Raw genomic sequence first — 15541 nt, 5'->3', positions numbered from 1 at the left:
CGCCCTCGGAAGGCCCGGGCTGCCCTCGGCGCTGCCGCTCCCGAAGGTCTCTGGGGCCAGGCGTTCGCTGTCGACAGCCCTGCACGGGGCGGCGCGGGGGCTTGGCTCGGCGCAGGCGCAGTCGGCGCGGGTTCTTCCGCGGGCTCAGGCGCGTTCACGGGGGGCGGCGGCGGCCATGGACGACGAGGAGGAGACGTACCGGCTGTGGAAGATCCGCAAGACTATCATGCAGGTGCGCCTGCGCGGCTAACGCGGGGAGGGCGGGCCTCGCTGCGCCGGGCGAGCCGGGCCGCGGCGGCTCGGGAGGGCGGCGGAGCGGAGGGGTCGGGGAGGGGACCCCGCGGGGCTGCGGCCGGCCCCGGGGGAGGGTCTCAGTCGAGCTGAAGAGGGGAGGCGGCGGACCCGCGTTCTTCCACTCGGGCGTGCTCCCGGGGGCCCTGACACGGAGCCCCAGAGCCGGGGGCGTGGGAGGAACCCTGCGGGTCAGCCGGCCTGACCTGCCGCCCAGGGGTGTTTCCGGCCGGCGGCCGCTTCTCGGTCTCGGCCAGCAGCTTTGAGTTACTCGGGCTGATCGGGACGACCGAGAGCAGCAGCAAGCCGGCTGAGCATCCGCGCGTGCCAGCGGTTTAACCGCCCCGGGACTCAACCCAGGCAGCCGCTTGCAGCGTCCCCTTACCACTTGGCAAAGCTACTCGAAGAGGGGCACCAAAAGCGGCTGACTGCGCCGGGGGCCCGGGGGGCTCTGCGCCGAGAATCAGGCCAGGGGCCTCCTGGGGGGAGGGGGTGGTGGGCGCGGGGCCGAGCAGCAGCTCTGACCTTCCCTTTCTCGTCTGGGTCCTCTTCAGTCCGCCCGCTCGAAGCGCCCTGACTTCTGAGTCCTGGCCCTCAGCCTTTGTCCCCTTTCCCAACCAGTCTGCCCTGGCCTGCCCCGCAGCGCCCCTCCCACCCCTCTGCCTCCATGTGCCCCAGACCCCCGGCCATAGCTCTGCCCCGGCTGCCCAATCACAGCCTGTCCCCGAGGCTCAGGGTAAGGTGACCAGCTGTGTGGCAGCCGGCTCTGTGCAGGAGCTCTCTTGGGGTGTGTCCTGGTCTTTGTCCCCACTTTCCCCTTCCTGTCTGACCTCTACATGCACCTGTCGCACCGGGCCCCCAAGCCCGTGTCATCCTCTGCAGGGGCCTCACCCGGCCCGTGCTCTTCCCGCATCCCTCCTCTGCCCTGAGCTCACTTGGCTAGTCCTCTCTGCAGCTGTGCCACGACCGGGGCTACCTGGTGACCCAGGATGAGCTGGACCAGACGCTGGAAGAGTTCAAGGCCCAGTTTGGAGACAAGCCGAGTGAGGGGCGGCCGCGGCGCACAGACCTGACGGTGCTGGTAGCCCACAATGACGACCCCACTGACCAGATGTTCGTCTTCTTCCCAGGTGAGGGCCTTGCTGGTCCGGGGTGGCTGTGTGTCTCCTAGGGGCCACATTCTGGTAGAGCCATCCAAGGGCCTACTCAGGGGTCAGCTCGTAGCAGCTGCCTGCTGAGTGACCCAGTGTCTACACCGACCCTTTTATTCTGCCCGTTCTGGGAAGAGAGCTCCTCCTCCCCGCTGGGGATGATGCCATTGACCTCTGAACTTCTCTGAGCACTTTTTCCAGTTCTCCGCTGTTTCTATCTTGATGGTTTTCTCTGTCCAGCAGGGTTATCACAGGCCTCCCCGGTGGGCCCCCAGCCCCCTCCTGATGTCAGACTCACCTGTGTCCTCTCTGACCCCACGTCTTCCACTCTCTGTGCTTCTCATTCCCCGAAGCTCCTTCCTGTCCTGCTGCAGGGTTCTCACCCTGTCCTGGACCCGGCACACCCCCCTCACCACACCCTTTCCTCCTTGCTCCGCCTGCTCAGTGTCCATCTGTCCTCCTCGGAGACCCGAGTGCAGGTGCCTCCTCTTCCAGGAGCCCCTCTAAGCTCCAGGTCAGGCAAAGAGCCCACCATGGGGTGTCCCAGGACCCCTGTGTTCCTCTGTCTTGGCCCCTACTGCACTGAGGCGGCCTGATTGTAAAGCCCATAAAGGCTGGGAGGCCGTGTGTGTAGTGAGCACTCTGGGGGCCCAGCCCTCTGCCTAGAATTACGGGGGTAGAAAACATGTGCGGGATGGACCGAGCACGTGTAAGGCGTATTTACTGGAAGCCTTGGTGCCTAATCACGTGCCTCCCCGTGGAGCTGTCTCAGCCTCCTCAGAATCTGCCTGGTGGCAGGGCCCTCCCTGGAGTGGGACAGGGGCACGTCGTGTTCTCGAATGGGCCCCAGGACAGGACTGAGTTTCCTGCCGTGCCAGTCCACCTGGACTGCTGTAGCAGAGCCCCACGGACCGGCGGCTGCGACATCACACTGACCCCCTCCCGGTGCTGGAGGTGTGACGTCTGAGACCAGGGTGTCGGCAGGGCTGGGTCCTCCCGAGGCCTCTCTCCCTGGCGCGTAGACGGCCGTCGCCGTGTCCTCACGGGATCGTCCCTGTGTGTCTCTGTGTCCTCACATCTTAGAAGGCCACCAGTCTTGTCTGATTAAGTCCTGTCCTAACGACCTTGTTCAGATTTAACTGTCTTTTTAAAGACTTTGTTCCCAAGTACAGTCATATTCGAGGTACCGGAGGTTAAGGCTCTAACACAAGGATTTTGGGGGACACAACTGAGCCCCTGACACTGCCCGTCAGGCGAGTGAGGGTCTGAGAACATGTGCTGCACGCACGTGAAGGCTTGGCTGGGAGCCCCGCACACGTCTTGGAGCTGGCAGCCAGTTGTTGACCTTCTGCTCGGCTCAGGGTCCAGTGGGTCTGGCCGTGCAGGGATGGGACCGTGGTCCCTCAGCTCAGCTGACTTCACGTCCCTTCTGAACATGCAGCCACCTCGGCGGCACCTAGACCAGGCGAACTGCTTCCTCTGGGGGTTTGCAGATCTTGGAACCACTGAGGCACCGGACCAAACAGATTCACAGATCCTAGTTCCAGAGAGGATCCGTTAGGTGGGGAGGCGCAGGGTACTTTCCAGCTCCCCAGCAGATGTGGAGAAGAACCAGCACCCTGGTTCCCGTTGGGCTCGTGGGGAAACTGAGGCCCCAGGGAGAAGAGCACTGGGACGCCTTGGTGAGGTGGAGCTAGGATGCAGGGCCCCCCAGGGAAGAGGGGCCCTTGCAGTGTGGACCACCATGTGTTCTGTCCGCAGAGGAGCCTAAAGTGGGAATCAAGACCATCAAGGTGTATTGCCAGCGGATGCAGGAGGAGAACATCACCCGGGCCCTCATCGTGGTGCAGCAGGGCATGACCCCCTCTGCCAAGCAGGTGGGCGTGCGTGTGGTCCGCCCCCCCCCCCCAGGTGGGAGCCCGTGCGCCTCACGTTCCCCCTCCCCGGGCCCTGCTGACAGTCTTCACCCAGGGTTGGCACGCTGCCCGCCGGCCCCTGGGGGTGTCGGCCCCGTGTCCTGATGGGGCCTCGGGAGCCTGGGATCTGGGAGGGAGCGGCTCTCCCAGTGCTGTCGCGGCCGATGCCTGCTGAGAGAAGCCAGAGCGGCAAGGTGGCCCGTGTGGGTGCCCGCATCCTGGAGTGTGGGCTGGACAGGTCTGGGTGGAGGCTGCTGTTTGGGATGGTGGGCGAGCGAGCGGTCTCGTCCCTGTGCAGAGTTCTCGCAGTCCCACCAGCACAGGGACAACCCTGGGAGCGTTTTGTCAGATGTCACTGTTTGTGACACCAGGCTGAGACCTTGGAAACGTGTCGGGGCGGGCGGGCTCTTCCTCCTCGAGAAGTCCTGCTGACCGGCGGTGGGATTTCCTGATTTATGACGCGTGGCCCCTTACTGAAGTGTGGAAGTAAGCCCCCTTTGGCCGCCAGCCCACCGTCAGCCTCTGGGGAAGAAATGGGGTGGCATCATGTTGGTCCTTGGCTGTGCATGAGGGTCGGCCTCTCTTCCAGTCCCTGGTAGACATGGCCCCCAAGTACATCCTGGAGCAGTTTCTGCAGCAGGAGCTACTCATCAACATCACGGAGCACGAGGTAGGGGGCTGCTGGGGACGGCAGAGATGTGGCCCCCGCCAGATCGTAGGAGGCCGATGGGGATGTGTCCGGGCATCGGCGCTCCCTGTTTGGGGGTGAAGATCTGCCGAAGGAAGTAGAGCGGGGGTCTCCGAGTGTGGCCCTGGGTGGGAAGCAGCAGCATCACCTGCGAACCTGCCACGAGTCAGGAAGCTGGGGGGTGGGGGGGGTGGAATCTGCTGCCCCAGGGTCCCCAGATTGTGTCCCACGGCCCGTGTGCATGAGCTGCAGGCTCTAGTCCCTCATCCACGTGTGGAGTCAGGAGCAGGGTGGGACTGCAGCCAGGGCCTCTGTGACGTCCCTGAGCGCCTTGGGTGGGTGGTTCACGCCAAGGAAACAGCCTGCGGCCCGCCCTGCTCCCCTTTTCTGTGTGGGGGTACAGTGGGGTCTCTCGCACCCCTGGAGACTCAGCTTCTCCTCTTGGCAGCTGGTCCCAGAGCACGTCGTTATGACCAAGGAGGAGGTGACCGAGCTGCTGGCCCGGTAGTATCCTTTCGGCCCCTGCCCTGGGCCCCTCTCCTCCCCTCCCACCCGCACGCCCCTACTCGCACCCCAGCCAGTGGAGCCTGGGTTTTTCCCTGACTGAGCTTCTCAGTAAACTCCGAGAGAACCAGCTGCCCAGGATCCAGGCCGGAGACCCGGTGGCCCGCTACTTCGGGATAAAGCGAGGGCAGGTGAGACGTTCCACCCCAGCCCCCTCTAGAGCCAGGGCCGTCGGTTACGCCGGCTCCTCGCCCAGGCCCAGGGTCCACTGTGAGGCCCCGCCCCAGCCCCTGCTGCCGTGTGTCCACAGGTGGTAAAGATCATCCGGCCCAGTGAGACCGCAGGGAGGTACATCACCTATCGGCTGGTGCAGTAGCCGCCCGGCTCACAGGTGAGATGTGCGCTGTGGCCACGGGGCCCGACGGGACGGGGGTGGGGGGCTCTCCCTTTTGGGGTGCAGGAAGGGCCTATCCAGGAGTGAGCCCCGTCTTCCCATTCCCCCCCAGTCCTCTGTGTCACCTCCTGGGGGGCCTTGTCAGCAGCCCCACTTCCCGCTCAGCTGGTCTCACCTCACACAACAGACGTAACACGTGGTCGTCCTTCCTTCTCTCTCCCGCCCTGCGGCCTGGAGACAGATGGGGCTGTGGCCACCGCCGCCGCCCCCCAGGAACCTCACCACTGCTGCTCTGGACCCCGGGGCGACCTCACCTGGATGCTGAGCCCCACCCTGGACCCTGCGTGAGCGTGCCTCCGGAGGGGACAGGATGCCACGGGGAGGCCTGCAGCAGCCGGTGACCCACAGCAGTCCTGGCTCAAGTCTCCGGCCAGCCCCCAGCACTGTGGTGTTGCCGGGCCCCCGCTAGGGTGGCCCTGAGGCCGTCTGAGCACACCCGGGGCAGCAGGGAGCGAGTTGCTATTTGATGCTGGGTGTTTTTAAAAATTAAAAGTATTTGTGCAAGTAAAGTGGCTTATCTGGAGAAGCAAGGCAGAATGACAGGTTTGCAGTGAGTGGCCTTGCTCGAGGCTCTAGACCCTGGGCCTGCCCCCCGCCCCCCAGGGTGGCCATGTCCAGGCACGTCCCTGTCCAGTCTTTGGTGGGGGTGGGCAGCGTGGGGCGGGGCAGTGCTGCTGGGCTCGCTCTCAGCTCTATTCCGGGTGTTTTCCTTGCGTCAAAGTTTGTGGTCAGGTTATCCAGTTTCCCCATTAGTGTCTAGTTTCAGAAGGCCTTCCTGGTTCGGGTTAAAAGGTTTGCTTTTCTTTTTGTTTTAACAACGGCTTTATTGAGACCTAGTTCACGTACCACGGCGTATGCATTTGCAGCACACCACTCAGTGGCTTTTAGACCTTGTCATCACCCCGAAAGAAACCCCGTCCCCATCAGCCGTCACCCCTCCCCAGCCCCCACCCCCACGAGCCCCCTTCCCGTCCACGGACGAGCCTGTTCTGGACGTGTCACTCACGTGGACTCACACCGCACGTGGCCTTCCGTGTCTGGTTCCCTCCCTGAGCGTCGTGGGCTCGGGGTCCGTCCCCGGGGCCGCGCGTGAGGGCGCCTCACTCCCGTCTGCGGCCGCGGGACGCTCCGGTGCGTGGGGGACACGCTGTGTGTTCCCTGTCCAGCTGCGCACACACATTCTACTTACCCATCTACCCTCCACGGACACTGGGTTCATCCGTTTTTGGCAGCGAGTTGTGAATAACGTTGCCGTGGGCATTCGTGTACACATTTTGTCTCGACGTGTGTTTTCATTTTTTCTGGGTGTGTATCTAGCCGTAGAATTGCTGGGTCGTGCGGAAGCGGGTCACCCGGTGGAGAAACCGCCAGGCCGTTCGGCGGCCCGTGTCAGACCCGCACGGCCTCGGCAGCGCTCGCTGCTGGCCGCCCCGTGCGGTGAGGTCGGCCTCGCTGTGCGTGGGATGCCTTCTCCCTGATGACTGACCACGCGAGCTGTTCTCTTGGCTCAGAGGCCACGTGCATGTCGTCTGTGCAGGAAGGTCTGCCCGCCCCTCGCGTGCCGTGTAGTTGGGCCGCGCGTCCCTGTCGCTCCCAGCACACAGCCACGGGTGTGCGTGTGTCTCTCATCACATACACACTTGGCGGAGGTGTGTTCTGTGATCTAGATTTCTCAAAAATCTGTTCATAAGTTTGGTGCGTTTACACGTGGCCTTAAATTCTGCGATCGACTCCTGGGCCCAGTGTGACACAGGGATGCACTTTCCCCTTGGACAGACCGGGGTCTCGATGCCTTGTAGGATGGCCAGTGGGTCCTGCTGTGCACGCGCACAGGTCCTCTCCCACGGATCCATCCACCTGTGAAAGGTAGAGCTTGTCCCCTCCCCCCCCAAATACACATGAGCTGTTTTCCAGAGTCAGCTTGTCCAAAGTCAGCCAGACCCAGGAGGACAGACCTCACTCCCAGGAGGTCCCCAGAGGAGTCCCGTCCACACAGACAGAAAGGAGAGGGTGGGAGCTGGGGCTGGGGCAGGGGGTGGGGAGTCCGTGCTTCGTGGGGACAGAGTCTCCGTGTGGGGAGATGGAACGTTCCAGAGATGGAGGGTGGGGGTGACTACAGGACGGGGTGAGTGTGCTTCACGCCGCTGAGCTGTGCGCTTAGAGACTCCTCGCATGGCTCAACTTCGTAGTCAGATACGTTCTCACACGGCTTTGCACGTTTATTTACAAACACACAAAGAACAATTAAAACCCCACTGTGAGGAGAAAAGACCAATAACCGAATTTTTTTTTACTGTGGTTGTATTTCCAGCTCTGGGCCAGATGGTCCCTGCTGTACTCGGGCAGCGGTGGCCACAGGCAGGGCGTAAACGCGTGGGCATGGCCGTGTGCTGTTCGCCAGCGTTGGGCCGCTGTTTGCTGGCTCGGTGACCTCCTTTTCCGGATCTTTCTTAGCTGCTGCAGAGCGTTCTGTCTGCCACTGATGCTGCTCAACTGAGCCGGGGGGTGGGCTGCAGGTTTCAGGGGCCGGCCCCTCTCCCCAGCCGTTTATGTCCTGATGGGTGTGAATTCCATCTAGTTTTTCGCAGCAAATGAGAGGTCGGGTCTTCCTGCTGCTGAGCCGACCTTGACCCTCCAAGATCAGCGCAGCCGGGGTGAGGGGTCAGTAAGAGGAATTGGGGAGGGTCCTCGGCCGCTGCTGGCTGAGGGTTCGCTGTGCTGCCCCACAAGGTGGCCACGGCCCTGAGGCTGCTCAGTGTAAAGGAGATTTGCACTTCAGGTGCTCTGCCCGGCCACATTCCAGGCTTAGTAGCCACGTGGGGCTGGTGGCCGTCAGCCTGACAGCCTGAATGGGCGGCGTTTCTGGAAGGTTCCACCAAGCAGCGCTGGGCCAGAAGTTTCTAGGAAGTGCTTATTTGACGCCTGTGTGTGCACAGCCAGCCTCGAAGGTCCCTAACTGGGCTGTTTCACTGGAATTTCTCTTCCTGCGAGTCGTCTCCAGCGAGGCACCGAGGAGATGCTAAGTCGACTGCGGCCCCCTCCCACACCACCAGACAAGATGGGCTCAGATTTAAAACTTTATTTTAAGCAAAATAAATGTGCATTTGAAAATCTACGTTGTGACCCAGGACAGACCTCACCGCGTGCCTACACCCTCCGGGGCCCGAAGCTGCCTCCTGGCCCCTGCCATCTGGCTTCCAGCGTGGCCTCCGTGGTGGCCCAGTGGCCAGTGGGGTGGCTGGCCCTGAGGGCAGGGCCACTCAGCAGGGGCGTACGTGGCTTCTCCGTCCACACGGCCCCCAGCACGCAGGCAAACACGGGGCAGGCCTCAGCCTCACCCCATGCTCCCGGAAGCTTCTGGAAAAGGCAGCCAGCAGTGTCCTCGGTGCATTGGGCTTGGAGCAGGCCTCGCGGGGCCTGGACATCCACAGACACTGGACATGCGGTGCCCCAGCTAGACAAACTCCGGCTGCCTCTCCTGGCCTGAGCCTGCTTCGACCCGCCCACCGCGGAGCCTCATGGCGGGCAGCCGGACCTCGGCCACGTTGTTGCACTGGTTGGTGTTGTACTCGGAGAGCTGCTGGGCCAGGCCCTCCCCGTCCCCGGCCGCGGCCGCGGCTCCCAGCTGCTCCTCACTGCCGCTGCGGCTGCCCTGGCCCTCCTCCGCACTGGCCTCGCTGCCCGGCTTCTCCAGGAAACTGAGGCGGTGCACGGCGCCCCCGTCCGCTGGGGACAGCAGGTCTGAGGCCTCCTCCACCTCGGAGTCGGAGTCATTGGAGGCCACCTGGGATTCTGGGAGGTCAGGAAAGGCGGGGGGCGCGGGTGGGGGGAGACAGGACAGACGGACATGTCGTGACCCTGAGGGCCCTGGGGCCCACCGCCTGACATGCTGTCACCCTCACCAGGCCCGGCTCCCTGCCCCGCGCCGCCCGCCCACAGCCAGAAGGGCAGGCTCCGCGCACGGGGCGCACGGGGCGCACGGGGCTGCTGCCGTGTGCAGGGTGCCCCCTCCGGTGTCTACACACCTCAGAAAGGCATCTCCTGGCTGGTATTTGCGGCAGGTCAGACAAGCTCTCTCCGTGGGAGACAAACCCCAGCCACGCGGCGCCCAGGCACACCGCCCAGCAGCCCGCCTGGCCGTCCCCACCGCTTACCTGGGTCCCCGTCCGCGGCCTCCTCCTGCAGGGGGAAGGCGGCCCCCGCACTGGCCTCTGGGTCCTGCCCCGCGGCCTCAGCCCGCTGCGCGTACGTGCCGTCCTGCAGGTGGGAGAACGGGGCTGGGGGAGGGCCCGCGACTCCCGCCCATCCCTAGCTCTGTCCTCTGTTGTGAATTGACTAAAAACTGAAAAAGCCTAAAACTTAGCACCCTGTGCAAGCGTACATGTGATGACACCGAAGCCCGTGCCGCGCACGGGCTGCGCTTGTCCCCCTGGGGCAGCAGGCCGGGGCCCCGCGTGGACGCCCCCTGCACACCCACAGGCCCCTGGAGAGGGAGGACAGACCCTCCGCGGGGGCTGGAGCACGAGCGAGGTGCTGGGAAACCAAGCACGCAGAGCTTGTGGAAGTGAGAACCGGTGGCCCAGCAGCCGGGCAAAGTGGCAGGTGGCCCCGGGGGGCAGCACGCGAGCCCGAGCCTGAGGACGTGCTGGAGGAGCTGGACGGGGCCGGGCTCCAGAGGCAGGTGGGGGAGGCGCGGCCGCAGGGCCTTTGCACTGGCAGTGGAGCTCCCCCAGAGCTGAGCCCCCCCTCGTCGGTTCTTTGCTTAAAAATGCCTCCGAGAAGGGCGCCTCGGTGGCTCAGTCGTTAAGCGTCTGCCTTCAGCTCAGGTCATGATCCCAGGGTCCTGGGATCGAGCCCCGCATCGGGCTCCCTGCTCGGCGGGAAGCCTGCTTCTCCCTCTCCCACTCCCCCTGCTTGTGTTCCCTCTCTCGCTGTGTCTCTCTCTGTCAAATGAATAAATGGAGTTAAAAAAAAAAAAATGCCTCCGAGGCCCCTCCTGACCACCCTGATGAAACCAGGGCTCTCGGTCCCGGCCCCCCTGGAGTGGGCAGCTCTGGGCCCCGCCACCACCCTCACCTGGCCCCCAGGCACCTCCTCGGGCTCCTCCACGAAGATCAGGCCGTAGTGGGCAATGAGGGTCTCCACGACGCGGGCCTGGTGGGGGTAGTCGACCAGGGAGGACAGGGACACGGTGGCCTCGGTGGGCCTTGGCCGCAGCAGCGTGGGTCCAAACACAATGCCCAGGTTCCCCGGAGTCATCTTGTTGTCCTGCTCGACCTCCACGATCCTAGGGGTCACGCGGACTCAGGAGCAGGCATGAGCAGACCCCCCCGGCCCCTGCCCGCCCCGGGCCCCTGCCCCCCCCCGCCCCGGCCCCTGCCCGCCTGGGCCCTCACCTGCGCAGGTGCCGCAGCAAGTACTGCAGTGTGGCCCGGTTCTCGGGAGGCAGGTCCTGCAGGAGCTCCCGCAGCCGGCCCGCCATGGCTGTGGCCGCGGCCTCGCTCTCAGCAGCGTCTGGCCGGCCCCGCGACGCCGCCTTGGCCTCTGCCTCTGCCTTCAGGTTGTCCTTGGCCAGCCCCACGAGCTCGTGGTAGAGGCGGAAGGAGAGGATAGGTTCGGGCAGCTGCGGGGTGACAGGTCGGTGGGGTCCGTGGCCCCGGCCCGGCAGCCCCACCCCTGCCCTGGCTGGCGTGCGCTCAGCCCCGGCCCCCCGCCCCACCTGCCGCAGGTAGAGTTTGAGGACGTTGCTGATGTCGTGGGGCGAGGCCTGTGACAGTTCCACCAGCTCCTTGCCGTTCTCGAACGCCTGGCACAACTTCTCCACGCGCGTCTTCACCCCGTTGACACGGTAGATGCCCTGTGGGGGCCGCCGTCAGCCAGGGCCCACGCCCGCCCCCAGGACAAGCCCCCGCTGCCGCCCCCGGGGCGGTCACCTTGGTGTGCAGCGCCCGCTGCTCGATCTCGCAGACGCACTTCTTGATGATGAAGGGCACACCGTCGGTCGTGCTCCGGGCCGCCTGGGAGAAGTCCTGGCCGAACAGCTGCAGGCGGCCCTGGAGTTTCTTGTGGCCACACTGGATGGCCAGTGTCTCCAGACACTTCTTGTGGCAGGCCAGGCAGCACTGGGCGGGCGGGCGCCGAGTGTGTGAGCCCCCGGCCCCCGCCGCCTCCTCTCTGAAGCCCTCCTGACCCTCCCCTCCCCATGGGCGCCACGCCTCTGCCTGCCCCCCGGGCCTGGGTCCTCCGACGGCCCGGCCGGCCCCGCTCCAGGCCTTGGCACCAGTGCCGACCTCTGCCCGCTCTCTCTCCCCGCAGGGCCCTCGGGGTCTCCACGTGCTCCCCCGGCTCCCAGCTGAAGGGAGCTCGCTGAGCACGCGTGCCCGGCCGTCCGAGCCCCGCTCACCTCCTCGCACTCGGCGCCCTGGAAGTAGACGTAGCTGTTGCACTCCCTGCACTTGGCTGGTGTGCGCAGCTTCCGCAGCCGGTGTGTGCGGGCGGCCTTGGACAGCCCCACGTTGCGGAAGGGTCCGCTGGGCACGGCCACCGGCAGCTCGGGGGCCATGCCATTGAGGGCAGCTGGGGGTGGGGCAGGCGGTCAGCCTCAGCAAGGCAGGGCAGGGCCGGGCCCCTGGCCGAGTCCAGAACCCCTCCCCTTGATGTCCCGCTCAGGGCCCCTCACCCTGCTCGAAGGCTGACGCCCCTGCGCTGCCCTCCTGGTCCGCCAGCTCCTCGCTGGACAACATCCGCTCCAGCTTCTTGAAGTCCCCTGAGCAGGAGACGGCTGTCAGGCCCCAAGCCCCCGGGGCCAGACCACGGGTCAGCCGGACGCTCCCCGGAGCTGGCTCACGGCCGCTACACCCTCCAGGGCCCTGGCTGCACGATGAGTCCCCCCAGCCCCCAGGCCCGGGCTGACAGGTCCCTTCACCTGAGCCAGGGCTGGGGTCCAGGCTGCTGTCCGAGTCTGACGTGGCGGTGGGCCACGACTTGTGCACCTGGTGTCCACGCCCACCTGCAGAAGGAGGCGTGTCCGGTGGGGGCCGAGGGGCCACGGGGAGGCCACGCCCACCCCACACCCCTGCACCCCCGCCCCGCACTCACCCCTGCGCTCCTTGGCAAGTGCGCCATCGCTGGGCCCACCTTCCTCCTCGGGGCTGCCGGTGGCCTCTACCCCCGTGGCGTCACTGACGAGGCTTCCCTTCCGGGTCCGCATGACCGGGGACCTGGAGGGACAGGATGGGGGTCACGGAAGCATCGGCACGGCCAGCCCCATGTCGGGGGCACATGCAGGGGGCCGTACCAGGCGTTGGTGGAGACGTGGGGCTCAAAGTCGTAGCGCACGTCGGGCTCGTCGTCCCGCTGCAGCTGGCCCACGTAGGAGGCATACTGCTGCCCCGGGTCGTAGAGCTTGCTGCTCTCACAGAGCATCTGGAAGTGCACGGGCAGCGAGGCCGTCTGCATGTGCAACATCTGGTAGTAGGAGATGGTGGCCTGCGGGCGGGGCGGGCGGGCCGGGCGTGAGCCACGGCGACACGCAGCCGAGCCCGCCCGGCCGGGGCGCGGGGACGCCGGGCGCGCACCGACTTGATGGTCTGGTCGCTCTGCCGGATGACCTCCTGGATCTGCCGCAGCACCGTCACCTTGGTGTCCTCCAGTTCCTGCTTCTGCGTCTTGGCGTCGGCCACACACGTCCGGTAGGTGGCCATGGCTTCCTCTGCCTAGCCGGGGTCGGGGGGCACACAGAGCCCTCAGCCGGGTTCGGGCCTCGGGCGCCGCCAGGCCCGCCGCGGGAGCCGGGCCGCGGAGAGGGGAGGGAGGCCTGCCCGCGGATGCGCCTCTGCCGGTGTCGGGATCTGCCCTCCGCTGCCCCTGCCCGGCCGCGCTCACCTTGTTCTTAGCCTCCTCCTCCAGGCGCCGCCGCTTGTCCAGGGTCTTGGAGGCGGCGGCCCCGGGCCCAGTGACCGCCTGCTCCTCCTCGGCCTTGGCCGCCAGGAAGCGAGCCTTGCTGTGGTCCTCACAGCGCTGCGAGTAGCCCTGCTTGGCCTTGCGCAGGTTGGACTCCGCCTCTTGCTGCGGGCAGGGGGGTGAGGACGCCGGTCCAGAGCCATCGTCCAGCTGGGCCCGGTCCCCCGGCTCCCTCGCTGACCCTCAGCCGTCCACACGTGCCCACAGCCCACAGCCCACAGCGCGACCGAGGCCCTGCCCCAGAGCTGACGGCAGGAGAACATGAGGGACGCCCGCAGTGGGACCCTGGGAGGATCCTTACAGCCCCCGAAGCAGAGACGCGAGCTCGGCGACCCGCCCAGCCCCCCGCCCGCCCCCGCCAGAGTGGCAGCCACGCTTCCGTCTCTCACTTCCCCTCGTACGCGGGAGAACAGTGAGGCCGCCCCGGCAGGAAGCCAGGCACCCTCAGGGTTGGCAGGAAGAGCGCTTGGTCAGAAACCCAGTGGGTATTCTGGGGGCCACACCTCGCAGCCTACACCGTCAGAGGCTTACACGTAAGTGAGCTTGTACAAATACCAAGAGAAGCCGTGCAGAATATTTAAACACAGCCTCGAGTGCATGACACAGGACCCAGGAACCATGTGAGAAAAGACAACGGCTGACGCTCACAGGCTTCCGCCCAGAAAAACAGGCCGCAGGTAAAATCAAAAGTCAAAATAATAAACCAGTTGCCAGGGGGGTGGGGGGTCTGTAGCTCACATCAGCCAGGGCTGAGTTCTCTAATATATCAAGAGCTCTGGCAAATCAATAAGAAGTAGGCCCTCGTCCAATCCAAAGTGAGCCAAGGACAGGAAGTGAGGGTTCGGAGGAAGAAAGCAGCTGCAGCTCGGGATCGGCTCACAGGCTCACACCCTCCCCCAGCCCGCCAGCTCGGGGCGCACGTCCGACAGATGGGCCCAAGCGGTCACAGACACCAACAGCCCAGCAATGACCAGAACGTCCACCAGCAGGCTCTAGTGCAACGAGCCAAGCGGCCGACAGACCGGGATGAGCACGCGGCTCGCGGAAGGGGGTGTAGAAGGCCGGGAGCAGAGGAGCGAACCCTTGCGGGGGGGGGGGGGGGGGGGGGGGGGGGGGGGGGGGGGGGGGGGGGGGGGGGGGGGGGCTCGCAGCGGAGGGGGGGGGGGGGGGGGGGGCGCAGGGGGAGGTGCGTTTGCCGGCGGCGCTGGAGGGAGCTGGGCCGGGAAGCCGCAGGCCCTGTTAGCAGAGCGAGACAGCAAAGATCTAGCAGCTTTGGGAAAGTCTCAAACGGAACTGCGGGAAAGAGAAACACGCGCTCCAGACCTGGGAGAGCCTGTCTCCCGCCAACCCGACCCGCTCTGGACCGCGGCACATGCCCCGTCCCCCCACTCCTGCCTGCACAGCTGGGGGGGACGGGCCTGGCGTCCATCTGAGGCGGAGGCACTGCAGCCGGCCCCGTGCGGTTCCTCCTGCCCCCCCCGCCCCCCCCGGCGTACCAGCTTCCTCTGGGCACGGTGCCATGACTCCTTAATCTCCTTCCTGCGCTTCTCATGCTCCAGCCGCCTCAGGTTCAGGGGCTGCGGGGGACAGGCCGTGAGCAGGCGGGGGCCCTGGGACAGCCACAGCCCGCCCGCCGCCCGCCCGCCGCCCGCCGCCCGCCCGCCAGCGCACCTGCATGAGGGTCTGGGTCTGCAGCGTGCTCACCCCCTGCACCATGCCATGGCCAAACTCCAGGTCCTGCTCCAGGGCCAGGGAGTAGATGGACAGGAGGGGCATGTGCGGCTGTGGGGGGAGGGCGGCGGTCACGGGGCGGGGAGGCCACACAGCCTCCCTGTCCCCGTCCCAGCCTCCCCGGCTCCCTCCGCGGCCGTCAGCATCCTCAGTGCAGGTGGGCAGGGCTGACGCGCACCCCCAGGCCCGGGGACCCCACCTCCTGCATGAAGCTCTGTCTACAGTTGTGCACGATCTTCTGCACGCCTTTGGCGAAGTCCATCTCTGCGGGGGTCGGGGAGCGTGTGAGCGCGGGGCCGTGGGGGCTGGCCCCACCAGAGCCCGCCCGGCCGCCCTTACCCAGCGCAGTCCGCTTCTCCAGGTAGCCGATGAGGTCCTTCATGTACTTGGCCATGTTCTTGGCGTACTGCAGTGCGGCGTCCACACCCCCCTCACAGCGCTGCAGCAGCATGTCCACCTCCTCGGGCGCCAGGCCGCCTGCGGGGCACCCGCTCAGCCCAGCCCGGCGCCCCCAGCCCTCCCTCCCGCCCTCGGCCCACCGCGCGAGCGCCTGCCCACGTGCCGCTCAGAGGACGCTCACCCGCATCACAGTCGTCCGCGCTGGGGGAGGCGCCCTCGCTGCCCGATCCGTACAGGTTCTCCATGGTCTGCTCAGGAGAGACACAGGTGCGTCTGCCCCTGCTGCGCTCTGTTCGATGCCCCACGCAGGAGACAGCCACGGCCCCCCCACCCTGGGCGGGGGAGACAGGAGGGCCCCCCACCCCGACCCTGGATGGAGGAGACAGGAGGGCCCCCCACCCCGACCCTGGACGGAGGAGACAGGAGGGCCCCCCACCCTGACCCT

The 15541-nt window shown here is 66.2% G+C and overlaps 2 protein-coding genes across 4 annotated transcripts in view; one reads left to right on the top strand and one right to left on the bottom strand.

Annotated features, from left to right (window-relative positions):
* Positions 1-5934, top strand: POLR2E (RNA polymerase II subunit E). Its single transcript, XM_032394922.1, has 8 exons — positions 1-232; positions 1247-1421; positions 3204-3319; positions 3948-4028; positions 4495-4553; positions 4663-4741; positions 4861-4941; positions 5186-5934. Exons 1-7 carry the CDS (start codon positions 176-178, stop codon positions 4924-4926), a joined length of 633 nt encoding a protein of 210 aa, XP_032250813.1. The 5' UTR covers positions 1-175; the 3' UTR covers positions 4927-4941; positions 5186-5934.
* Positions 5935-5983: 49 nt separating this feature from the next.
* The window catches only part of ARHGAP45 (Rho GTPase activating protein 45), a 13887-nt gene continuing 4329 nt past the window's right edge, over positions 5984-15541 (bottom strand). For 2 of the 3 annotated variants that reach the window (XM_032394836.1, XM_032394838.1), the window contains exons 6-23: positions 15278-15344; positions 15037-15174; positions 14897-14961; positions 14638-14748; positions 14463-14543; positions 12889-13071; positions 12582-12719; positions 12302-12492; positions 12103-12224; positions 11930-12013; positions 11684-11770; positions 11408-11580; positions 10938-11126; positions 10724-10861; positions 10401-10627; positions 10081-10291; positions 9159-9261; positions 5984-8796 (exon numbers count right to left, since the gene is read on the bottom strand). In XM_032394836.1, coding sequence (XP_032250727.1) covers positions 8459-8796; positions 9159-9261; positions 10081-10291; positions 10401-10627; positions 10724-10861; positions 10938-11126; positions 11408-11580; positions 11684-11770; positions 11930-12013; positions 12103-12224; positions 12302-12492; positions 12582-12719; positions 12889-13071; positions 14463-14543; positions 14638-14748; positions 14897-14961; positions 15037-15174; positions 15278-15344 — 2646 coding nt within the window. In that variant the 3' untranslated portion in view covers positions 5984-8458. The remainder of the gene's footprint in view (positions 8797-9158; positions 9262-10080; positions 10292-10400; positions 10628-10723; positions 10862-10937; positions 11127-11407; positions 11581-11683; positions 11771-11929; positions 12014-12102; positions 12225-12301; positions 12493-12581; positions 12720-12888; positions 13072-14462; positions 14544-14637; positions 14749-14896; positions 14962-15036; positions 15175-15277; positions 15345-15541) is intronic. The other variant, XM_032394837.1, reaches the window with a different exon arrangement.

This window comes from Phoca vitulina, unplaced genomic scaffold (assembly GCF_004348235.1).
Source record: "Phoca vitulina isolate PV1807 unplaced genomic scaffold, GSC_HSeal_1.0 scaffold81, whole genome shotgun sequence".
NCBI classification, from domain to species: domain Eukaryota; kingdom Metazoa; phylum Chordata; class Mammalia; order Carnivora; family Phocidae; genus Phoca; species Phoca vitulina.
Note: the sequence above shows the minus strand (reverse complement) of the source record. Positions and strands in the feature narration are given on the sequence as shown.